The 26769-nt window shown below is 40.4% G+C and overlaps 1 protein-coding gene across 2 annotated transcripts in view; it reads right to left on the reverse strand.

Annotated features, from left to right (window-relative positions):
- The window catches only part of ENPP1 (ectonucleotide pyrophosphatase/phosphodiesterase 1), a 76776-nt gene extending 50785 nt beyond the window's left edge, over positions 1 to 25991 (reverse strand). The window contains exon 1 of one of the 2 annotated variants that reach the window (XM_060029947.1): positions 25882 to 25991. In XM_060029947.1, the coding sequence (XP_059885930.1) occupies positions 25882 to 25923 (42 nt within the window). In that variant the 5' untranslated portion in view covers positions 25924 to 25991. Of the gene's footprint in view, positions 1 to 17999; positions 18244 to 25881 lie in introns of those variants that run through there. The other variant, XM_060029946.1, reaches the window with a different exon arrangement.
- Positions 25992 to 26769: the final 778 nt, after the last annotated feature.

Here is a 26769-nt window from a genome sequence, read left to right on the forward strand (position 1 = left end):
GGAAAAGCTGATATATTTGATTTCATAAAAATTAGGACTTTCTGTAAAAATTCCAAAAAAAAAGAACCCCTAACACAAGAAAAATCAGGGTGGGAGAAACTAAGGTAAAACTTTCCAACATATGACAAAAAGTTAATTTCCATGATAGATTATGAGTGTATAAAAGTTAAGCAGAAAAAGATAACTCACAATTTTAAAATACCAAAAGTAATAAACCAGACATTTCAGGAAATAAAACAGCTAATAAAAATATGTCATACGCCTTCATTAAAAATCAAAGAAGTATAAATCAAAGAGTCCCTTTTTTACCCAATGAAATTGACAAATGTTAAAAAGATTGATAATTACAAGTGCTGGCAAGGATATAAGGAGAGACAGGCACCTTCACACTGTCTTCATAGAAGCATAAGTGTCTTTCTCAAAGGTCATTTAGATGAATCTATCTAAATTCAAAATGTACATATCCTCCACTCTTGCAATTCCAAATCTCTTATCTGATAGAAAGGTTCACATAAGCAGATGAGGATATGCATAGAGATATTTATTTATTGCAGCATTATTTGTAATACCAAAGACACGCAAATAACCTAAATTTCTGTTAATAAACAACTGAGTTAATATAATGCATTATGGTAAACGCAAACAATATAAAATACTATCCAATTACTTTAAAATTATGTAAATCCATACTGAAATACTTACTCTTAAAGCCTTCAGCCCCCTTGCTGGCAGTCTACTCTGAGGCCATCATGTTGTGAGTAAGCCCAGACTATCCCAGGCACAGAGACCAGTGGGGAAGTCCTGAAACTACATGAAGTGGGAGAGAGATGCCTGGCCAGCATCTAGATGCTCCATTCCCTGTTGCAGCTCCAGCCACCATCTGACTGCAACTGCAGGACAGACCCTGAGCCACACCTGCCCAGCCAAGCCTTTCCTGAATCCCTGACCCATCAAAAACCACTAGGGGCTTTTGAGTCTACAGAGCTGATGACCAGATGCTGAACAGAGATGAATTTATCAAGCTGGTAGTACTAACCAACATGGCTTCCTGACCACATGAGAGAACATGCTTGCTTTTCTTTCTCCCAGACTTTATGCCTAAACCATTTCCACAGCAAAATGGTAAATGAAGGAATCTAATAGCTGATTCTGCTGAAAGTGCACAGCTGGCCAGCTTCATTCAGAGGTAACCACCTGGTTCTTCATCACTTCACAGAGAACGGAAATGTCTGGAAACTATTCCACAGAGTGATAAAGGGATGTGAGTGGTGTGATGTGTACTTTTCTCCCTTTGGCAAATGCACAGAGAGTTTAGGCGTATATGTTTACATAAGTCCACTTCTAATTTTCAGGTGGAGAAGTGGACTTTTGGTTACACTCACTAGCTTTATAGCAGCAAGAATGTTAGTAAACATTTAGGGGAGAAAAAATAGGACAAGAGGAGCCTAAAAATCCTATCCCAGAAAATAAGGGGAGGCACACATACACTCACACACAGACACACACACAGGCCCACACAATGATGGGGTATGTCAAAAGGTATAAACTCCCAGTTATATAATAAATAAGTGATAAAGTGCTGGAGATGTAATATACAGTATCGTGACTATAATTACTAATACTATAGTGTATATTTGAAAGTTGCTAAGAGAGTAGAACTTAAAATTTTTCATCACAAGACAAAAAACTGTAACCATGTGTGATGACATTTTAGACTTTCAGATTCATCTTCTAGCACCAGAAAGTAAGGGAGTACTAAACACATATACACAATGATGGGGGTATGTCAAAGGGACACAGGAGCCAACTCCCAATGGCCAAAGCTGGAATAATTTTGAGCAAAAATATGAACAACATATTATTAGGTTATAACCCAAAGTGTAAAATAAATATCAATGAGTTAATACTGATATAAATAAATGATTGAATAAATTAATAAGAGTAGACAACTCTCCAGTACAGAAGAATTCCAAACAATCTATGTAGATACCCCACTCTCAAGGTGAAACAGAACTCTCTCCTCTTTAAGTGTGGGCTGAACACAGTGACTTCCTGCCAAAGAGTACAGAATGGAAAGGCACAAAAGACAATATCTTTGAGGTGGAGAATCCTGATAAACACTACCTCAGCCAGGTAATTAAAGTTAACATCATCGATGATTAAGTCACCTTAATAGCATAGACTCTTGATATGGTATGTTGAGAACGACACTTTACCTCTGTGGTCTGTCTCCCAAAAGCACATGATACCCGTCTCAGCATGAGGAAAACATCAGACATTCCACAAATATACATGACCAGGCCTCCTCAAAACTGTCCAGGTCACCAAAAACAAGGAAAGTCTGAGAATGTCTGAGAAAGGCAGCCAAGAGGAACCTAACGAGACGTGACACTGAAATGTAACATGGTATTCCTGGGTTGGATACCAGAACAACAAACAGAAAGGACTCAGGAAAAAATTAAGGCAATATGAATGAAGTTTGGACGTTAGTTAATAAGGCTGTACCAGCATTGGTTCATTAGCTGTGACAAATGTACTATACTAATATAAGATGTTAGTGACAGGGAAACTGGGTGTGTGGTATATCGACACTCTCTCTACTAGCTTTGCAACTTTTCAGTAAATCTAAAACCATTCTATAAATAAAAAGTTTATTTAAAAAGGGAAGGAAAAAAAGAAATAGGCATGAATCCATATTATTCCACCACAAAATGTCCACTATTTAAAAACATTGACTACTTTTAATTTTTAAAAAAATGCATACACGTAAATGTACACAAGTTTTTCTATATGCATTTTTTAATCAAGAAATTATTCTATACATAATTTTGTTTCTTTTTTGCATGTAATACTATTTCATAAGCATTTCTTATTTTATCAATAAACTCTTTAAAATATATATATATTATTAAATTTAGGTAGAGCCATAGGTTGGGATATGGACCCATTTAAACAATACATGGTATTGTTCAGTGAAAAAGCTGAACCTCCGCTTTATATATTTCAGTCCTTTATGATTTTTAAAACTAAACAATGTGCAGATGCTGCTTTCACATCTGCTGCCATCAGTGATGGAGACTGTGATAAGCTGCCTGGATTTGCCTTCGGGAAGGAAGGACTTACTCCCCTGGCTGCTGGGGGTGCCAGCCGGCAGGGCCTGCCTCAAACTGAAGAGAGCACTTGCCCAATGCCACACCCCTTCCCAGGAAAGCCAGCTCCCTCCTGGACAGCTCTAAATGGTCACGCTAGGAGGAAGAGTTCACGGAGTCGGGGGTGGGGGGGGGAGGCCTCCACTGAGAGACTGCCTCACAGCTCACCTCACCCTCCCCGCAGTCCTTTTCCTTCCATAGGACCTGATCTCAAGGGCACGCCTGATAAAACCCCTGGGATGCCAGTCTCCATCTCAGAGTCAGTTTCCTGAGAAACCCAAACTCTGACACTGTCTTTCTCCTGAGCTTCTATCTCAGAGAAAGGACCTCTTAGTAAATATCAGTATATGGCCCAGGCTCCCTGGCTCCAGCATCAGACCAGGATAAGCCAATGGGAAACACTGACGGAAGATCGGAGGGTGGGAGGACGGGAGAAGTCAGAATACATCTTCCCTGTTCTAGCCTCAGACAGGACCCCTGGCAGGGGCTGCATCTCTCCAGAGTCCCAGCTCCTACAGGGAAGTCCTGGCTGCCAGCTCTGGGTTTCATCAGCTTTTCCCTTTGCCTTTCCTGCCCTCAAGGTAGTACAAGCTTCTTTCTGGTACTATTCCCTGCGTTGCCACATTGCCACACCATCCCGTTTGGCTTTCGGCTCTTCCAATATTTGACTTTCAGCTCTTCCAACACCTTTGTAACTGGTTTCTTATATTAAATTCTCTTGATTAAATTACCAGGTATGGACTTTTCTTTTTCTAATTGGCCGTACAGCAAATGATCAGACATGAGATATACACATACACATACCCCAAGGCATAAACGAAGCTAAATTAAATATAGGCAAAGAACTTTTCATTCTGAGAGTTTACTTGTTTTTAATTCTCAGTCTCCTAGATGCAAAACATATTTTAATTAGATCTTGCTTCAGTTGGATCTCAAGGGGAAACAACAAAAGCACTGCCAAAATAATCCTGAAAACAGTTTGTTTCATTAGAAGCTACAATCAAGAAAGACATGACTCACTAAATAAAAGGAGTATTAAGTCATTTTAGGAAAAAATGTTTTAAGTTTTGTTTTAGCTCATAAGACAGGAAAGAGAGGAAACCACTTTATTAATGGTACAGGACAGCCCTTGCCACCCTCACGCGGAGGATGAAACAGATGGACTAAGAGGTAAAGGGCTATGGGCTTTGTCTAAACGACATTGTTTTTCTTGCCTAGGCAGGTTTCCTGCCTATGCAGGTGGTACGTCAGAGACGAAGAAACACAAAAAGAGAAAGAACATCATATTCAGTTAAGTTTATGTGATTGATTTCTAGTTTTTTCTGAAACAATTTCTGGAACATAATGACTAGAGCACCTTGCATTTATTCTTGAAAAATGAGCTCAGTGGAAATAGACAACAAAAAGATAACTTCCAAGGGCTTCCCTGGTGGCGCAGTGGTTGAGAGTCCGCCTGCCGATGCAGGGGACACGGGTTCGAGCCCTGGTCTGGGAGGATCCCACATGCCGCGGAGCAACTGGGTCCGTGAGCCACAACTACTGAGCCTGCGCGTCTGGAGCGTGTGCTCCGCAGCAAGAGAGGCCGCGATGGTGAGAGGCCCACGCACCGTGATGAAGAGTGGTCCCCATTTGCCACAACTAGAGAAAGCCCTCACACAGAAACGAAGACCCAACACAGCAAAAATAAATAAATAAATAAACTCCTACCCCCAACATCTTCTTAAAAACAAACAAACAAAACCCTGCTGTGTCCATACAGCATGATTCACTTTAAAAAAAAAAAAAAAAACTTCCAGAGGATTTTTGGTATTCTCCCTGAGGACAGAAGGGGATTAACAGGGAGATTAAAATGACCATTTACTTTCTTCAAAGATCCAGTGGTTAGGTACTCAATCACAATTACACTCAATCACAATTACAGTCACAACTTAAAGACAGAACTTAAAATCTGGTAATGGATACAGAGGTTTATAATTTAGGAGGGAACCATAATTTTAGAAAAGTGTCACCATTTAATGTGTATATTTAGGCTTAAGTCAACAAAATTACATGCATTCATTTGGATAAGGAATCTTAAAATCATATTTGTAAAAGCATTCACAACTTAGCTCTCTTAAGCAACTTCTTTTCTTCAACAAACAACATTTGTTTTATGCACATTTTCATTATTACTTGCTGGAAAAAAACATAAAAGTAAAAAACCCTATGATATCACCATCTTTGGCATGATTCAATTCAAGTTTTTAAGATGATAAGATGTTCCCTCTGTCTGTGCTGCCCTACAGGGTGGTACCAGCACATCACTGCTGAGCACTTGAAAAGTGGCCAGCATGAGGAGGAACTGAATTCCTTTTTACGCTTTTGAACTTTAATTCATGCAAATTTTAATTTGCATAGTCACATGTGAAACTTAAAAATCTAGTAGAAAAGAGAAAGTAGTTATGAAATAGCCAGGTTAAAAAATAAGACGGTGCTCTTTCTACACCCAACATGCTCTCTTTAATTTGTTCTTGCCGCTAAAGCTAAAATGACCTTTCCAAAATGTAAATGAGACTTTGTCACTATGAACAAAAGTGGAAACAAAACCAAGCAAACAGAAAAATATGTCAGTGATTTTCAATTGCTCTTAAAACAAAACCCAAAAGCCCTAAGATGGTCTGCAAGGCCCCGCCTGGACCTGGCCCCTGACTACCTTTCCTGCCTCATCACCCATCACACATCTCTCTGCCTACCAGCTACCTGGTCATCTCCCAATTCTGGGTCACACCATGCTAACTGCTACCCCAGGCCCTTTGTATGTGCTGCTGCCTCCCTTCAGAACCCTCTTCTGCTCGCCTGTCACTTCCTCCTGGACACCTTCTTAGACCTCTCTGACTAAGCCAACTCCCCCTCACTACCCTCTCTCACAGCCCTGCGTATAATTTCTAGGCAACACCAATCACAGCTGCAGTGAGAGACACTCTTGCAGGATTTTTTCATAAACAGCCAGTCCTGTGGGGATGGACCATGAGAACATGGAGTAAGTCTTTCCTCTCCCCTCACCACCATTTAGCCCCCAGCCTCTTAACCATTACTGCCCACACAATAGGAACTCTAAATATTTGTTGAAAAAGTTACTAACCATAACCATAATAATAACAATAACCCCTAATCTAGCCTCTACTATCTTTCAGGCACTTTTCTAATTAGTTTACATAGATTAATTCATATAACCCTCAAAACAAACCTGTGAGGGCTTCCCTGGTGGCGCAGTGGTTGAGAGTCCGCCTGCCGATGCAGGGGACACGGGTTCGTGCCCCGGTCCGGGAAGATCCCACATGCCGCGGAGCGGCTGGGCCCGTGAGCCATGGCCGCTGAGCCTGCGCGTCCGGAGCCTGTGCTCCGCAATGGGAGAGGCCACAACAGTGAGAGGCCCACGTACCGCAAAAAAAACCACAAAAAAAACCCACAAACCTGTGAGGTAGCTACTATTATTATCTCCATTTCATAGGTGAGGAGACTGAGGCATAGAGAAGTTAAGGGACTTGCCCAAGGACACACAACAGTTATGGGCAGAGACAGGATTCAACTCCAGCAGTCTGGCCCTTAACCTCTAAGCTCTACGGCCTTTATATGATTAAGTGGCAACTGTGGTTAAGTGATCCAGGGACAGGGGATACAAGCCAAAGAGCAGTAAAGGAGTGTTTCCTTTGGGAGGATAAATTCAGTTGGATTCCAGGGGGTACCTGGTGTTGGGTGAGAAAAAAGGAGGTGAAAGACCACTTCTGGGGTAGAGAAAAGAAATGGTCCCTGTAAAGTGTATCTGGGGAACAGTAAAAATCTGAGCTGTAATGGAAGGTGTGTTTCAACACAGCTGGAACTTTCGTGAGATAGGCATCTTGAGACCCTTTCTGACCCTCTAAATTGGAAAGTACCACCAGAGCAGAAGCTGAAAAATAACCTGAACCCTTTGAACTTCTAAATCCAAGTTACGCATATAACATGTGTGAGTCCCCTATAACATATGGGACATAGAGTCCCCTGAGGTGTGGGCTCCAAACCAGACTCACCAGCCAACACGTTTGCTCCCTTCTGCCTCACACAACTGTGCCAATTAAGCAGATGAAGGGCTTAACATAGGGTCTGACATATAGTAAACTCAATAGAGGCATATGGGAATTCAACAAACACACAGCACTTACTATGTGATGGGTCTGCTCTGAGTGCTTAACAAATATGGACTAATAAATGGCTACACATCTACGTCCCAGGCCTGCAGGATTGCTATGAATGGATGAAGCTGTAAGTGTTAAGCCCTCAGTGGTAACACTGTTACCTGAGTGATGAGAAATAAGGCTGAAAAGAAGAGTGCATTTAGGAGTACACAATTTCCCACATGTGTTGTGGCAGTCTCTGAGAAATTCTGAGCGGAAACAAAGTGCAGGGAAGTAATTATTTTCAGAAAACTAATAATTGAACCATAAGAAGAGACATAGGCAATGGAGATGGAGTTGAGGGATGAATAAAACAAAAACTGTGTCCTAAAAAATATTTAAATTCTTGGGGAATGATTATGTCTGAGGTATGAGTAGAGATGCTTTCAAAGATTACCCCATGAACTAAAGTTGATAAAAGTCTCAAAATCCCATTCATGAAAGGTGCATTAAAAAGCTGTCTAGCAGGACTTCCCTGGTGGTCCAGTGGTAAAGAATCCGCCTTCCAATGCAGGGGACGCGGGTTCAATCCCTGATCGGGGAACTAAGATCCCCCATGCCGCAGGACAACTAAGCCTGAGTGCCACAAATACTGAACCCATGCGCCTCAACTAGAGAAACTGCGTGCCACAAACTACAGAGCTCAGGCACTCTGGAGCCATGCGCCACAAATAGAGAAGAGAAAACCTGCACGCCACAACTAGAGAAGCCTGCGCACTGCAAGGAAGAGCACACACGCTGCAATGAAAGATCCCACGAGCATCAATGAAGATCCTGCGTGCCACAACTAAGATCCGACACAGCCAAAAATTAAAAAAAAAAAAAAGCCATCTAGCAATGGGAAAATCTCATAATGGAAATATAAGTTAAAAAAGAAAATAGAACAGTATATGCAGCATGATCCCATTTTTGTTAAAAAAAAAAAAAAGTGATACATGCACATAGAAAAGTCCTGAGAGAAAAAACCAAAATATTAATAACAGATAATAACAAGTACACAATCTTTATTTTCTCCTTTATACTTTCTGAAATTTCTGCAATACGTAGTATCTTTATAATAAGGGAGAAATATTATAAGCTCTCTATACAAAGATTTAAAACCTAGAAGAAATCCACCTAATCCAAAACTCTCATATTATGGTCACAGAAAGTGAAACAACTGCTCAAAGGTCACACAGCAAACAATTCTTGTGACTCCAGGTTTAGTACCCTTCACATGACCCGTCTCTCAAGATCTTTGAAGCTTCCCAGAAAAATCAGTGTTCTCTTTTCCTTTGAAAGTTTCCAAGAAATGACAAAGGCATAAATACTTTCCTATGTCAACATTCTTCACATTTACTTCCTGTGAGCTGATCAGTAAGGTATTTAATTAGTGTACAAGCAGAGCTGTTCTGTACTGTTTCTCTGGTTAATCCAAAAGGAGATAAGATCAACAGTCTATTCACAGTGCTCCTAACCTACACCCTTCCCACCTGATATACTGCATTCACCTATTTCTCCTGGTCTCGGAAGTTTCTAATCTAAATGGTGCGGGGTGGCACTTTACAGGAAGCCAGTGTGTTTGGACGATGAAGTATTATGGAGTAAACTCTGTGCCAAACACATCAAACCTGACTCAATACATCAACACCACTTGAAAAAGCCCTGGTCTAAGACTCCTTTGTTTTGGTATTATGTCAAGCATATTGTAGATTGTTGAGAATGTACTGAAGTGGAAACTTTGAATTGAAGAGTTCTATTGATGGAGCAATGTAAAGTGAAATCTACTTGATATTCTGATAGATGGATGGTTGAATTGGAAAGAACATTAGAGTGTTATCAGATAACAGCAAAGGCAGAAGACTGGCACAGTGGACAGCAATAAAGAGCAATTAAAGGACAAGCCAAGGCAGGGTAAGGAAAGGCAATTAAAGAAACAGACTGTGTATGAAATGTCCTGTAGACACAAAAGCAGTGGGGCTACTTTAATCAATGTGCCTCTTAAGTTCAAGGTAGGAAAGGGGCAAATGCAACCAGCCGCAGCACCACTTCCACACAACGCTAACACAGTTGAGGTCAATAAGGAACATTCAGTAATTTCTTTTTTAAATCATAGCAACATGTATGAAGTCAATGGCAGGATAAGGGTTGATTGGAACCCCCAGCTAAAGAATTCCAGGTTGGGGCACCTTCTGTGCCTCCTCATAGCCCTATGGAGTGTGCTGTTCCTCAAAATTCAACGTGCAGACACATCCCTGGGGATTGTGAAAATATAGATTCTGGTACAGTAGGTCTGGGGTGGGGCCCAAGAGTCTGCATTCTGTGAAAGTTCCAAGGAGATGATGCTGATATGCTAGTCTACAGACCACACTTTGGGTAGCAAAGATGTAAAGTGTCTTCTGAATAAGGAAAAATTTAAAAATTCAGTAACACTGAAGCTTATCAAAAATAACAAGAAAAATGACCACTTATTCGGGGCACACTATGGGCCACTTTGTATACTTTATCTAATTTAATTCTCCTAACAACACCTAACAGGGTTTTATCAAGCCTATCTTATGGTTGTGGAAGCTGATATTCAGGAAATTTAAGTTATTTGCCTACCTTCAAAAAGAACAGTACCAGGATTTAAATCCAATTCTGTCTGACTTCATTTCTCAATAAGCTACGGCAATGAGATTAAGAGAATAACTATACTAGTCTTGTGATCTTGGAAAGCCCCCTTAATTTCTCTGAGCATGATTTTTTCATCTCTAACATGGAGATAATGGCAGAACTGTGGTTTGGACCAAACCAGGTGGTAGATGTAAAAGTATTTTGAAATCCATAAAGGACCTTACCTAAATAAAGATACAACTGTTGTAAATAGCTGATTCTTTTTATATGTCTTAATTTCCTTTCCCTCTCTCCCTAGTACTAAAAATAGTATTGAATGAACACACCTTTCCTTAAAGCAGATATTCTCAAAACTGTTGGTTTCAAAATCCCTTTATACTCTTAAAAATTACTGAGGACCCTAAGAAGCCTTTTCAGATAATTGTGTACATTCTTATTGAAAACTAGACTAAAATTCTTAGTTATAATTTCTTAAAGGTGAAATGCAACATGAAACTTGAAACAATATTAATGAACTTTTCATACCATTATATTAAAATTCATTAGTCTATCTTGCAGTTTGATTGGAACTTACACCCATGCATAATTTTGTAAATCATCCATTGGTCCTTTGGAAAATATTGGTTCACTGAGCTACGTATTTCTTTCAAATGTTGACACATGTCATTGTACCAGATGAAAAAAATCACATTCCTTACTATCTCCATCTATTTCGTCCGAAAAATCTTTAAGGATTGGGACGCTGTCAAGCTTACAGTGACAGAAACAAGTTCTCCAAAATTTCAATTTTTACCTAAAAGATCGAATTTTATCACAGGCAGCAGGTACCTCATTTTGTTTTCCTGGAAGTGACAAGCTAATGCTTTTCATTTTTGCGAAAGTATGTGCCGAATACCCAAGTCTGAATCACTGGTTTGTCAGTTGCTCTTTCCAATAAAAATGGTGTTCCATGAAAAAGGCAGCTAGTTCAGCTCACAACTCAAACAGCAGCTCAACTGCTTTCCCTCCAGAAAACAACAGTACTTCAGGCTGCAGCAGACGTGCTAAAGGCAGACTTCCAATGTCGTCGCACAGAATATTAAAAAGGAAGGTAATTTAGGTTCAAATTTAATAAAATCTGCTTCATTGAGGACATTTTTACTTCTTCATTAAGTGAAACTGGCTTTTTTGGTTTTAACTGCAGATGCATGAGGACCTGTACAACTGGTGCCACTGCCCTGATTCCTGCTGAGGGGCAAGCAGTTCTCCGGCAGTGTAAACGGCAGCACAGTGAGAAGGGTGAATAATGTCTATCAATGTTCAAATGGTTTAGACTTCACAGTCCCCTTGGAAGGCTCTTAGGGACCCCTCAGGGATTTACAGACCACACTTTGAGAACTGTTGCTTGAAATACTCTGGCTGAAGCTTTGTTCATATTTATCCAAAATCACTTACAGGTACTCTGGAGTAATATGAAACTCTATTTGGAAAAAAAAAAAATCACATAATAATAGCTAAATTTATTTTATTGTATAATAGCATCATAAAAAAACTGTTGAGTTTTTCAGTTCTCTCTCTCCATGAGAGACCAAAGGCTCCAGATGCTTGCTAATGCCAAAAAACTTATCAAGGGAAAGAAGTCAGCTCTAGGAATAAACTATTGGGTTGGCCAAAAAGTTTCTTCGGTTTTAAGTAAACATAAAAGACATTTTTCATTTTCACCAAGAACTTTATTGAACAACATATTCATTAACCGAACAAACTTTTTGGCCAGCCCAATACTTTCTCAGGACTATTCCCTGAAAACCAAGATAGAGTGATCTTTAAGGGTCTCAAACCACATCAGTGATAGGATATTTGCCACCTAAATCTGTGTAAAGTCCTAAGGTATGGTGAGAAAATGAATGACCCACAAATGAGATATGCTTGCGAAAATTCACTCACTCCAAAACGACTATCATGACTCTATTTTCCTGTTGTAGTACATCTAAAGATATATTAAGAAGGAAACTCAGATTAAGAAGGAAGTCACTTTTCCCCAAATCTGTATACTTTGGAAGCTCACGATAACATGATTATTGACTTCACATTGATAAAAGGGAAATAAATGGGGGAGGGGGGGTTAGCCATTAGTCCAGAATAAAAGTCTGTAGTTAAAAGTCCTTTCAGTTATCACAGTTCACTACTTACAAATGATGTGACTTATGCCTATAAATTTAACCCACTGTTTCTAGAAGTGGAATAACTGAACCAACTACATCTGAACAACTTGAGGTACTTGTTTAAAAAATACAGATTCTTTAGATCCATTCCTACCTTAGTCTGCTCAAGTTGCTATAACAAAACGCCATAGACTGGGTGGCTTAAATAACAGAAATGTATTTCTCACAGTTCTAGAGGCTCAGAAGTCCAAGATGAAGGAATAGACCAATTTGCTTCCTGGTGAGGGCTCTTGCCCTGGCTGGCAGATGGCTGCCTTCTCACTATGTCTTCACATGGTCTTTCCTCTATGGGTGGGTGTGTGTGCTCAGATCTCCTCTCTCTCTTCCCCTTTTTACAAGGCCACAAATCCCATCACGAGAGTTCCATCCTCATGACCTCATCTGAATCTAATTACCTCTGAAAGGCCCCACTGCCATATATCATCACATTGGTGGGTTGGGACTTCAACATATGAATTTGGGAGGGACACAACCCTTCAGTCCATAAGAATTTCAGATCTTCTAAATCACAGTCTGTGGGATTGGAGCCCTGGAATCTATGGTCTTTTAACAGTTCCCAGCTGGTTCCTATGCACCCTAATGTTTAAGAAACACCTCTGCGAGCCTCAGTTTCCTTATCTGTAAACTAGGATTGACTGTCACCATACTTTCCTATTTCAGAGTTGCTGATATGCCAAGGATCAATTAAAAATATATGAGAAAATGCTTCTGAAAGTGCAAAGTGCTATGTAATAATCATCTGAACTTTTACCGCCTACTTTTCCACCAAACGTTATTCTAAAACCCAAAAGTGGGAGGATAAAATGAAAAATACTATCGATAATATATTTTTGTTTGTTTATTTGTTAATGAAGATTCTCAGGGAGGTGGGAGGGGGCCCAGCACAAGACAGACTGACTTACATGGAACTAGAAAGGATTTTCAGAACTGATTTCTACGTCACTGATCTTATACTTGCTTAATAATGAGATGTTTGCATCTTCCCACGCTCCCCTACCTACGGATGCGCAGCTTGATAATAACATTTTTCTCGTCTCTGAATTTGCTCAAGATCAAGGTAAAATTAGTATCTCACCTTATGAGATGAAATTTAAAAAAAGAGAAATGTTAGATTTTAATAGTGGTATTCTTTCACTATTAAGTTATTTCTTCTAGTATACTTCATAGTTTAGACAAATGTCACATTATTTGATTTCTATAATGATAGCGATAATATCTTAATTCTTGTAATCAAACCTCATACAATTAAAACACTCAGGAAACAGAATGTTCCAGTTAATATTTAGCTGAACATTCGGGTCATTCTTTTGAGAAGCCCTTTTAAATATATTATTATACTTTCTTTCCTTGGTAAATACATAACTTAGCTCTCGTTTGATGCCAAAGGGTTTTCATATTGGGTCAGCACTCTGAGTATCAGTTCTTGTTGCACACAACTTAGAAGAGTAACCTATGTTCGGCCTTGGGCTCATCTGCTAAAAGGTTTCTTGTTTATTTTTGTTGTTTGGGGGATATTTCATGGTTGATGGAGGCATGTTTATTTTAACCAGAGGCAGATCTCTAATTACAAGTTGTATTCCAAAAGGTTTTTGTTCCTATGTTGTTTGAAACTTGAAGTGGCTTTCCCCCTACCTACCCTCCCAAAAAGTTATGAATCATGATTAAGTTCTTTGGCTTGTCTAAAATGTCCATAATAGAGATGAAATACATTTGCTATGTCTTAAGAGTAACACAGATATTTTGCAATGGAAATGATCAAAAACAAAACTGAATTTAAAACTATTTTCATTTGCCTTTAATGCTGATATCTGAGAAAAAGAGTTGCCTGCAGGAAGATAAGAAGCTGATAAAAAAATTTCTATAAATATTCTAAAAAGGCTAATGGTCCCAAGATCTTTATTATACAAAATGCATAAGGTCTCTCAACATGGCTCTAGCGAAAGTCATGAGTCACAGTCATGATTAGGATATGATGGGGCAGGAGACAGCAAAACTGAGTGCCCAGAGGTAACTGAAAAAGTGGAATAGAATGGAAAAAAAAAAGGGGGTTGAAAGGGTGCCTGTGTATTCCTAAGAGGCTGCATGAAGTAGAAACCGCTGAAATATAAATGGTGAGAGAGAGAAACACCAGAATATGACTCAAAGCAGAAGAAAGGAAGTCACAGAAAGCAATGCTGAAGAAAACAGTTCCCTACAAGAGCCACAAGGACTGCATTTGGGGTGTGACAGCAAAGTCACCAAAACAGAAGATGCCTTGGTATAAGCAAGGGAGACCCATTTGTACCTGAAGGATGGCCTTATTTGTACTGCCAAACGGCTGCACCTGCCTTGTTTCTTTCTGAGGGCGTGCCCAGTAGCTAGATCTTGATTCTGAATCCAAGTTATCGTGGAGGCCCTGCTGGCCTCTTCAGTATGCTGGCCTTAGTTGGGAACTTTTGTTTATCATTCATTCACTGCCTCTTCCGTCTCCCTATGTGCTAAACAAATGATATTTCAGGTTGATCTTATCCCTGAATTGATACCCAATGTCATCTCTATTAATGCATCTGTATTTGGATTCCTGACTTTCAACTGGCCATATGGGTATGTGGTTGTGTATTTAGTCTTCCCATCTTGTCCTTTTCCAAGTCAAAGTGTTACTCAGTCTAAGTAAAAGTGCACTTCATTCATTCGACCAAAAGCTGACACTGAGTGTGAGGTACCATCTTAGGCCCAGAAGTAAACACAACAGTCTTGCTGGGTTCCTAAAAACCTTGGGTACATTTTATTAGAACACGTGCAACAAACACCATAAGGAAAAACAGGAGATGTCTCTGGCCCCTAAGATGTTCTGGTCATTTTTGAAATAAAATGCTCAACTATAGCTGGACAGATATAAAATTTTACAAACCAAAAAGCAATGTCAATTCTGAGTCAGATTAAGAGCAGAGGACTGTCTTGAATATTCTCCATGCTGTATTCTAGAAATAAGATGATACGATGCAAGAGGGAGAGAAAAGCTAACAGAATTAATAACTTTCACACTCAAATTTCTAATAAACAAGGCAACTTCTGCCACTTACAAAGAACTGTTTCATCAAAAGGTGAAAGTTGTCTTCACTCACAGCCACCCACACACAAGGCCCCTTGTGAACACACACACAGGTATATGTATTCATAAGGACAGCAGAAGGTCACAAACACAAAATGATGCCGTGGAAGAGCTTACTGTACAGTGGAGAAGTGTACTGCAACGTGGTTGAAAATACCTGCCAGGGAACAGGAAAGTTATTTCAAATAAATGTCCGTGGCCAACCTCAGTGGAAGCTGACATTTCAGTTCAAAACTTAACTTGGAACCAGTAAAGGCATCCAGATCTAACATATCTACTGAAGCATGTACTTATTTGCCCTTCTGGGGTTTTCCACAGTCTGGCTTAGTGCCTAGGCATGAGTACTTCCAGAGCCCAGGGCCAAAGCCTCCAGAGCAGAGCCTGTGGTCTTCCTACGGATCAAATGGGGAGAAGCCAGCGTAGGGCGGGATCGTCCCGTCTGCATCTACTCTCACATACCTCCGGCATTTAAGTTTATCCGAAACATTTTCAGAAAAATGCAACAGTCGTGTCACTACTGCCTATCTCTCCAGAAGGCAACTCTTGTGTTTATCCTACTAGATAACAACCGTGTGGCTGAGGACCACCTCAGTGGTTGGGCTCTTGTAATCCCAATCCCAGATGCAACTAGTCAACCCATTTCTTCAGGTTTATGAAAAGTGTGCTGATGTTTCACCTGAAAAAGGAATCCCATAATTACAGCTTCTCTCTAGAAGACATGTCCCAGAGCTCTTTGATGACAACTGTCAGGCTCCTCTTGGAGACGTTTCCCTTTAGAAATGCATCATTTGGGAAAGTCTAGAGGGAAGAAGGGTATTGAAGTAGGGAAGGGAAAGAAGAATGGGTAAGAGGTTTCACTTTCACCTGAAACCATTAATTAAGAGTTTCAAAAATACAGCAATGAGTTTTGGTGTACATTAATGGCCCACTGTATTTCATCAAAAGTCATGAAGTAAGAATTCTGTCCAACTCAACGTGTGTTACAGCAAGAGACCCCCTCCTAATGGCATAAAAAATATTCATGATTGTCCTACTTGTAAAAGTACTAAAGACACTTCCATGTCAAAGCCCAGAGTTGCATCATCAGAGCATAAAGAAATGCTTTTTGACCAGCTGACTGCAGGTGTCAAAGACTGAAATGCATGTTCCAAAGGCAGATCTCTGCTGATACCTATTGTGGATTTATGGGTAAATGAATAGGAAAGATTTTAAAATGGAATTTAGCAACTGGCAATTTACCAAACTTTCAAGACTGTAGATTGGCACGTTGAAGTGATTTCACACGGGAGTTACAGATTCGACGTACAATTATTGAATGCCTGCCAAACACTGAAAAGTACTGATACTAAGTTAAGTGATAGTGTTGCAAAACCTAAGGTCTTCCATTGACAAAAACAAAAAACGTGACTCAAAAGACTAAAACTAAGTTCTCATCAATATCAGGTGTTCTTAAACAGTGATATATGATGCAGAAATGTATCTTGAGATACAAACAGTATGTGTTTTGGGACACTTACCCTTTGAATCTTAGGCTTATTTTTAAGTACTAATTTTATGACACCATCTCTTTAGTCTAGGAATGTTGGTTCCTCAGAGCACTGTATCATCTCCACGATACCCAAGACGTAGTGAAAATGGAAATGCTTATGAAAGGAAAGATTTCAAAAATCAGAAAAGATATCCTCTACACTGCATTGTTTAATCATAATATGTAAGTGATTATATGCTTTAAGGTACACTATACATAGAACTGTCACTTGCATATAATACAGTAAAATGATTGTATCTCCTTGTAGTTTTCGAATTTACTCCTCCACATGCAATGTTGCACAGTGACCCTCACAATAATCTTATCTGATGCACATAGAAGTGATGTTGTCCTCATTTTAACATAGAAGAAATTGAGGTTTGGGGAGAGTTATAGGAGGCCCCAGCAATTAATAGCGGCCATGAAAGCAAGAACCCAGGCTTCTGACTCTCAGCCCAGCACTTCCTACCATACATGTAGAATGAAAAGCCACCCCACACTTCATAAAATTGACTGTGGATCCTGCAACTGTCACGACAAAATAGCAGAGGGAGAGTGAGTACTTCTTTTAGCAACGAAAACCGTGTAACCTATGATTGAAAGAGTAGACGAAGAATCATTAACTTTTCTTCACATTCACATAACATGAATATTGACGGAATTTCTGAACAGCTGCATGGAAATTCCTACACAGAGCCAAGAGAAAAAGTATTTTCTAGAGTTCCTGATACAACTTAAAGAGCTCTGTTAAATCTTTTCAAGTGGAATCGGTTAATGCAAGGAAAGTCATCAATACTGCACCCAGATTCCCCCAAAAGAGGTAAAAAATTAAATTAAAAAATAAAATTAAAAAAACAAAACGAAACAAAAACACCTTGTCCGTCCTTCCTAAGACCAACAATTTTCGGGCTGGTCAGTTTTCCCCACGAAAAACCTTGTGCTCTCTTGGGGCGGGGGAAAGATGGGATTTCTAAAGATCTCGATTTTTAACAGCCTGGTTTCATAAACAGGCCCTTCTGAGCATCAGTAATACAAGTGAGAGTGAACTATTCCCCCGGGGGGAAGAGAAGGCTCGGCGGTGATGAGCACCGATAAAGCCGGTAGAGGAGAGCGAGAAGGCGAAGAGGAGCGGCACAAAAGCTGTCTCTCTCCGGGCCCCGGGTGCTGACCGCGCCCGCTCGGAGCGCAGGAGCGGGTGCCGCCCTCCCCGCCCTCCCGCGCGCCGGGCCGGCCGGGACCTACCAGCGAGAGCACTTTATAGGTGTTGGGGTCCTTGGCCGTGCGGGCGCGCGCCGCCTTCTCCAGCGGCTCCTCCCCCAGGTCCATGGGGGCCAGCAGGGACGAGGCCGCCAGCGGCTCCCCGGGCGCCTCGGCTGTAGAGCCACGGCCCAGGTGGCGGCCGTTCCCCGCAGGGCCCTCCCGGGAGCCGCGCCCGCCCTCGCCGCCGCGGTTCCCAACCCCAACGCAGCCGTCACGCTCCATCGTAGCGCTGGGCACTCGGCTCTCACTGCCCCGCCGCGCCTTTAATAGGCTCCGCACGAGCCCCGCCTCACCCCGCCCCGCCCCGACCGCCGCGCCCGCCCCTCGCCGCCAGACCCTTGGCTCGGCCCCCGCAGCCCGGCGCTGCGAATGAGGGGAAAGCAGCTCAACGCCCCGGATTATTTGGCTTCCTGTCTGATGGCGGTCGCTCTGCGTGTGGGTTATTTTGGGTCGTTTACGTGGACGCGTCTTTAACTCCCCACCTCCCACCCCCCAGCCTTACCCGCCTCGCGCCCCGGCCACCAGCCGAACACTTGGAGGAATCGCCCTGCATGGTCTCGCGGCGCGGGCTGGACTGGAACTGCAGAGCGTGGTCTGCAGAGGGCATGAGATCATGGGGCCTCAAAATAGAGCGTAGGAGAGGAAGGATCCGGCCTCCGGGCCAGTGCAGCTTCTCAAAGGCGGGAGAGTGCAGTCAGGACAGACCTGTGTGTTTCTGGATGGACAAGCAGAGACGCTATGGGGTCAAGCGTTGGGGGAAGCGATCTTTGTCTCCTACGTAGAAACAGACAAGAATTCGCTCAAAGCCCTGCTATCCACTACCTACCTACTCAGGATTATCCAACCTTAAAATACCTGAATTTACAAATGCACACATAAAAGAGAGATAATTTTCTGTGGTTTCTGTGCTGGGGGCGAGGGCTGCTCTTGCTTTATTTGTTTATTAGTTCTTTTAGACCTTATACATCGAAAGCTTCAAAGTGTACGCGCTGCACTCTCCTGAGATTGCCGCCAGTACTTGTTAGCACCGTCAAAAATTTCAACAGTCTGGAATACTTTGATACTTTGTTTTTGAACTAGGACAAGAACAGTAGGCTATAATTCTTGGTGGGTTTTGCTTCACCTTTGATTCTACAACTTTTACATTTCCTTGCTCATCAATTAGAAAAACCACAAGTGTGTAGTGACGTGAGTCTTGGTTGTCAAGCGGAAAACAATGACTTTCCATACCCGGAACTGACTTTAGTGACCAAGGAAAGTTATACCATCCAATATCAATTAATTTTCAATTCATTTTGATTTCAGGAATATATACAAATATTTTTTTTAATGAGAATGGATGCTTAACATATAAGGTGTGTGTTGTCCCCTTTAAAATAGTTAACTTGGGATGCTTTCCATTTATACTGCTTGATTGATTCATTCATTCTAATAATGAATCCTTCAGTTCAATCTCTTGGCTTCCAACAATGTCAGTGGTCTCCAACAATATCAAAGATGCACAGAAGTATATCTTTCCCAAGTGGCTCTCAGGCTGATCAAACAGGGTGAAGGCAGTAAACAAAAAACTAAAACCCAAATTATATATGCGTGATAGAATCACACATAGTATATTATGAGAGCTTAGTGGAAAGGGTAACTGACATCTGGAAGAAATAAAGGCCATCCCTCAAAGCACTATTGAGCTCTTTTTTTTTTTAAATTACCTTTGAGTAGCTTTCAAACCAAACCACCCAAGAGAAACAGTTTTTCACTACCACATAGTCACACAATTTTTTACCCCAAACGTGGCTCTAAATTTTCCTTTGACTGTTTCCAAAAATCAGAGTCAAGGACAAAGATTTACGGAGACTGGTCAAATGAGTGTAAAAACTTCTAAAAGCAACTCAACAGAGTCATTCAAAGTGGCTTTGAACTTGAGAAAACAAATGAAATAAGTGTATTGTCTGCATCCCAAGTCAAAAAATCATTTTTTTGCGGTACGCGGGCCTCTCACTGTTGTGGCCTCTCCCGTTGCGGAGCACAGGCTCCGGACGCGCAGGCTCAGCGGCCATGGCTCACGGGCCCAGCCGCTCCAAGGAATGTGGGATCTTCCCAGACGGAGGCACGAACCCGTGTCCCCTGCATTGGCAGGTGGACTCTCAACCGCTGCGCCACCAGGGAAGCACCCAACCGGGACTTTTATGGGTAACTATAAAAATCCAGTTGAAACCCTAAAATTAGAATAAAAGTGGATCAAGTGGGCCACTCATGTTGTTTAGCCACACGCTGAGCTATAGACAAGTCTTGTCTCCATCTTGTTTATATTCAAAATGATCTGAGGGACAGCTTCACACTCCAAAGCACAATAAGGTCAAGAGACAGAAACTGCAACAAAACTTCTCCGGTTAGTGTAAAGGTGAACAATGAATGTGTCATTCAATGATTAAGAACTGTAATCTAGTACAGCAGAAAAGATAAGGGTGGAAGATTTTATGATTCCTTAAGTTGTACTGTACAAAAATATGTAAACACTTGCCCCTCGGTGCCTGAAACTTTGGATATGAGTAAGGCCAAAACAGCAAACACAACCAACTTGTTATCTATGTTTGAACTATGACTTCTCGAAGTTGAGAAACAACTCTCTTCTCAGCTTTTAAAAAATGAAATATACTATAGAGTAATTATTTTAGCACCGGCTCCAGAGCTTCTCCAGCTGAAATCCCTCCAATTCTCCAGTGGAACATGGAAGACATCTAGCCCAGTCTAAAATGAAAAAACAAGTTTCTTTCATTTTTATGAGATCTAGAAAAAAAATTTTGTTTCCATGGCATTAATTTATTTTTAAGACTTTGCCTGACTTCCTGATTTCTCTTTCTTTTTTGTAAGTGCAAAAATACTTCCCCTGGAAGAAGCTTGGATTGCAATTTGACCATGTACAGAGTTCGAGAACTCTCTGAGCCTTGGTTGCCTCATTTATAAACTGGTGTTACAAATAATAACATAAAATTACACTAGTATCTCTAAATGTCAACAAAATTTTCCTAACTTTACATAAAAATTTAAATAGATCGTTCCATATTTAAATCACTCAATCCCTACCCCTAAGAAAGAGAATAAAATGATTTAATTTTTACATAAATTATGCATGATTTAAATATTTAAATATAACTATAAATGATTTAAATATAACTTCTGGGAAGGTTTGAGAGCTCCCATTGGATATATGCATCTGCAAAGGGAGAGCCCATGGGATCAGGAAGGGATACTGACCCGTCTGTGATGGAGAAAACACACCTCGTTGTCAAGTAACAAAGTCAGTGAAGTGAGCGCAGAAAGTGAATGCAATTGAGTCATAGAAACTGTGGAAAAATGGCAAATGCAGACCCCATCTAAAGGGAACTGCTGTCCAGTCTTCACTTTTTGGTTGTCCACGGCCTCTGCCACCCCACATTGTCTCTTTTATACCTCATGTCAAGCAAAACCTGGGGTTACCAAGTAATCTGAATTCATGCCTGCCATTTTACTATTTGTTTTCTCTATGCCTCATGGGGTTTTTTTTGTCCTTCTGTTTCTCCTTCACTTCTTTAAAATTGTATTTCAAATATGTTTTATTATACCATGTTAATTCCTCTGTTGAATTTTACCTTTTCTAAAGAGTTACTTTCTTAGTAGTTGCTCTAGAGGTTATAATATGCATCTTTAATTTACCATCTACTTCAGATTAATACTGACTTCATTCTGGTAAAATATAACATTGTTTTCTGTAATAGATCTCCATGTTCTGATTCCTCATTTCTGCCATTATTATCATATGTATTAATCTATATGTTATAAAGCCAATGATGCAGTGTTATAATCATTGTTTTAAACCTTAGGTTTGTTTAAAGAAATTAAGAAAACAGAGTATGCATACAGACACACACACATACACACACACACACACACATACACACACACACTGATTTTTTTTTCATGAATCTGAGTCAGACTTTCTTGGTTCCTTGCAAGTACTGTAATTTTTGGTTGAAAACTGGACTTGTAGGTAATATGTTATAGCTACTCTGGATTCTGATTATTTTTCTGAGAATTTTTTCTTTCAGTACTCTCCTGGACTTAAAACTTCAGGTTGTTCCTGCTGTTTTCTATAGATTTTGCCATTTTCACACTCCACCATCATCTCACGAAATCAAGTCTGCCCCTCTGATGGCTAAAGGCTACAAACTCCCACTGTTCTTATCCAACCCTAGCAGTTTTTCAAGAGTAAATGCTTTCTCAAATTGTCTGCCTTTGGTCAGTTTACGGAACCCTGAGATGATTGTTAGGGTCATCTTATCTTTGACTATAAGGCCCACTGGGTAACTCCACTGGCTCTCAACTCAGGTAACTTCCACATCCCCAAAAGCATGCGAGAAATTCAGTATTGCTCCCTTCCTACAGTAGAGCCAGCTTTCATCCGCTACATCAGATTCTGCCTAGCCACACGGTGTAAACATTTTTCATTTGGACGAAGGCCCTCCATATCGATGAGGGGAACGTTCTGCCCACAGAGGCCCAATCAGGAAGTAGGGTAGAAGCATCTCTGCTTCAGCCTTTCTATTCAACCTGCCTAACACTTACCTTCCCATCTAGGATTTCAGCTCACAAAAGGTAAAGCCATCAGAAAGGTGTCTAACTGAGCACTTCCCTCTCACCTTTCTCCTTTCCACACTCCACAGAAACCAAGAGTCAACTTTCTCTCATTGCAGTGTAGCAGGGACTTTTCATGCATCATCTCCTGAGTTCTGTATTCCCACAGTTTATAGTCCACTGAACATTCAAGTCTTTCAGGCTTCACACTTAATTTGTTTGTGAGAGCTTAAAAAATTTAGAAATTGTTTTGTCTCTTAACGACACCTGGCTTTGAAGTGGGTGTTACATATCCTTGAAGTAGGTATTACAATTATATTTTTGCAGTTGAAAACTGGTAGCAATTCCTTTATCTTTGTATATTGGACATAATAAAGCCAAGGCTGCCCACCTTATCTTCCTCTCCCAGCTCTGAGGCAAGTGGATAATTCTAGTTGGTCAGGTATCAGATCCCTCACACAGAAAAAAAAAATTTAACTCACCATTCTCTTCAAAATTATTATCCATATTTACCCCCACAAGTATATAATCACATATAACACGTATATAGGAAAGCTCCTGACATTTTTTTGACTCATCAATATGGGGAATCTCATTTTTTCTGTTGATGTGGTCATCAAAGCTGGTTAGGTATGATCATGGGACACACAGGACCAAGACTGAGACAAGCACATGGCTTTCCTTCTCACTCATCTGAGAGAACATTTGCTACAAAGATGTCATAGTTGCAGGATAGTCTAAAATCTTGGGAGACAAGGAGGAATACTGCAGCTGTGAACCCCAAAGAGTAAGAATTTCCTCTTCCTCACTGTGCTGGTGACATCATCCAGAACGTCAGATGCTTAAGTCTGGCCCAGTGTGAGACAGATTTGTTCATTCTCGTAATATGGAGAATAGTGGGGGAAAAAGCTTTGTACTTCTTTATACCTTAAGCCCCCTAAAGCCAAAATATTGGAAAAACAGTATGAAAAAAGATATCTCATATGTTATTCCAGTATAAACTTCTAAAAGATAAAAACGTGAACATAAACACATGCACAAAAACCCCTCAAATGCATATGAAAAAAAATATAGGTGATTATCAAAAATTACCTCATAGCTCCTGGTTTTTCAAACAAACGTTTTTTAAAAGAATGAATAAATGAGAGAGATGAAGTATGATCTTTCTTAATATACAAGGGAGTTTATAATCATTTAAAGTTAATGATATTTTGAAAAACTTAAGTATTTAAAAAAATGACAAAAAACCCAACTCTTTTTATTAAAAAAGAAAGGCACTTACCAGAAATAGAAAAGCATATGGCCAAGAAAACATTCAAAGCAATGCCCTAACTAATAATAGGGAACTGCCAATCAAAGGAATACTATATTACCAATAAAATAAAATTAGACAAAACATATTAAAAATGTCTTTTCATCATATTAATAATGGGTAGCTAAGGACTGTTATATTTTATATAAAAGAAACAAACATAGTGAAGGATAGAAATTAATGAAATCAAAACCAGAAAGAAATGGAGAAACTCAATGACACCAAAAGATATTTATTTGCAAAGCTTAATAAAATTGATAAGCCTCTAATTAGACTTGTTGGGAAAGAAACAAATTCCTAATATTGTGAAACAGGTGGCACAAACACTACAGATTCTACAAACATTAGGAGGATAAGGGAATATTATAAACAATTTTATGTGAAATTCTAGAAGGACAAAACTGTAGTGACAGAAAGCAGGCTTGTGTTTGCTAGGATCAGGGTGAGAGGAGGAAATTGACTATAAATGGGCACAAGGGGGCTTTTTGGAGTGATAGAAATGCTCTACATTATGATATTGGTGGTTATACGACTGCATATATCTGTCAAAACTCATTGAATCGTAGACCTAAAATCAAAGAATTTTAGTATGTATCAAATGTACCTCAATAAAAGTGATTTTTAAAAATTAAAAAAAGGAAATCATGCAAACAGGGACGTCTGGAAAAAGATGATGGATCAAATGGGTACATTTGCTTTCACTTTCTCCCCAGACCATACTAAGACAAAAGAATGCCTTTTTTAAAGGCATAAATCCTCGGGGACAAAGAGAATTGGCAAGACATGACAAGAATAACACAAGAGTGGATGGAAAAACAGGTGGACACTTGATAAATGCTTTAACAGACCAAAGAAAGCCTAACCCTAAACCAAAAGTGAAGAAAACCAAGATGTAACCAGACATATGCAAAATGGGCTACACCAGGTACTTCTGTTAGAGTCTGTGAAGGTAGGACTAAAAAACGGGCAAATTGGTTCAAAGTCTGTTTAAGAAGCAGTTAGAGGGCCAGATCTTCTCCCCAGTTCCATGCAGCTGGTGACTATTCTTCCCCCTTGTCAGCAGAAAACTGGAGGTTTATTTTGTGGAGAAAATAAAACAGAACCTTTGGACTCTAGGGCTCTAGAACTGAAAGGCGAGAAATTACCATATCATCATATTTGGCTAATTACCATATATTTACCCAAAATATATATTTAGTGTGAAAAATAGGTTGCAAATATGCATACTGAATGCTAATCCGCCTGCGCTCTGGAACACACATTTATTGATTACTTACTGTATACCAAGGACTGTACCAGAAACATGGGATAAAGAAAGAAAAACAAGAATGGTCCAACCTCACGAGAAGCTCCTAGCCCAGTGTGGAAGCCAGAAATATTCACAGTTAATTGTAATACAGTATGTTGAGAACTATGAAAGGGCAGCACAATGTATTGGGAGCCCATAGAAAGGTACAAATCCCAAATTGGAGGGCTATAGTCCTTATGACTATCATTGCTTATACCTCCTGTAGTCTACTTTAGAAAACCTATTCTCCTGAGAGCCACTAGAAAGGACAGCCTTACATATCCTGGGACATGGCCCTGCTCTTGCGGTCACGAATGATTTGATCAGATGCCTCACAGAAATCCAGCCCATCCATTCACTCTGCTGTGACCGGGGTTTTCTCTGGCTTGAGCTCTTTGCTGTGGCTTGAGAAGTTTGCAATCAGACAGAGCCAAAAGTCACAATGTAGAAAGAGCAGCTGACAGAGACCACGCTGGACTCACCGTGCAAGCTGAGTCAGCAGAGGATTCTGGTAGATACAGACAGGGAAGTATGGAGTGGGCACTTGGAGAGAAGCAGAGTCAGGAGAAAACGTGAAGTGACCTCCTGATTTTCAACACCCTAACCCACTACCGGTGTGGCTCAGCTCTACCTTACTTACTGTCTTTGGATCTTACCTGTTGTTGTATTCTCAAAAGAATGCCCCTCCTTTTGGCCATGATCTGATTTTAGTAGGTTTATTTTTCTTTTTGTTTTGGCAGTACGCGGGCCTCTCAGTGTTGTGGCCTCCCCCGTTGCAGAGCACAGGCTCCGGACGCGCAGGCTCAGCGGCCGTGGCTCACGGGCCCAGCCACTCCACAGCATGTGGGATCTTCCCGGACCGGGACACGAACCCGTGTCCCCTGCATCAGCAGGCGGACTCTCAACCACTGCGCCACCAGGGAAGCCCTGATTTATTCCTTATTAACACAGTCACGTGTATACATACACACACGTGTCTCTTTCTATCTCTATCTACATATTTGTCTATTGCATAACTACAGAAAAGAATTCAACTGTAAGAAAGTTATTTGAAAGAGCACATAACTTTGTTTCTGAAGCCACCATCAAGACTTCAACAAACTAAAATACTCAGCAAATTGATTTGATCTGGAATGGAGACCAGCAATAATCATATCAACTATCATTTTATTGAATGCCACCATATACTGGTCACAGTTCTGGGGACTTTAGTCATGCCTTCATTTTTTTCATCTCTATTTATTCATTTATTCACTAAATATTTGTTGAATCCCTACTATGAGCCAAGCGTTATTCTAGACTCAGGATACATGAGTAAGAGAATATCAGTCTCCTCAAGGAATTTAAGAGTCTAGTGAAGGGAGATCGATAATAATCAAATAAATGCTGAGAACTATAATAAAAAATGGTAATAAACACTATGGTGAAGTATAAGAGGGCAGAATATATAACTGGAATGTCTGAACCAATCTGTGGTAGGAGTAGGATGTGTGGTCAGTGAAGGGGTCCTTGAGGATGGAATGCTTTCGCTGAGATTTGAAAAA

This window comes from Delphinus delphis, chromosome 14, assembly GCF_949987515.2.
Source record: "Delphinus delphis chromosome 14, mDelDel1.2, whole genome shotgun sequence".
NCBI classification, from domain to species: domain Eukaryota; kingdom Metazoa; phylum Chordata; class Mammalia; order Artiodactyla; family Delphinidae; genus Delphinus; species Delphinus delphis.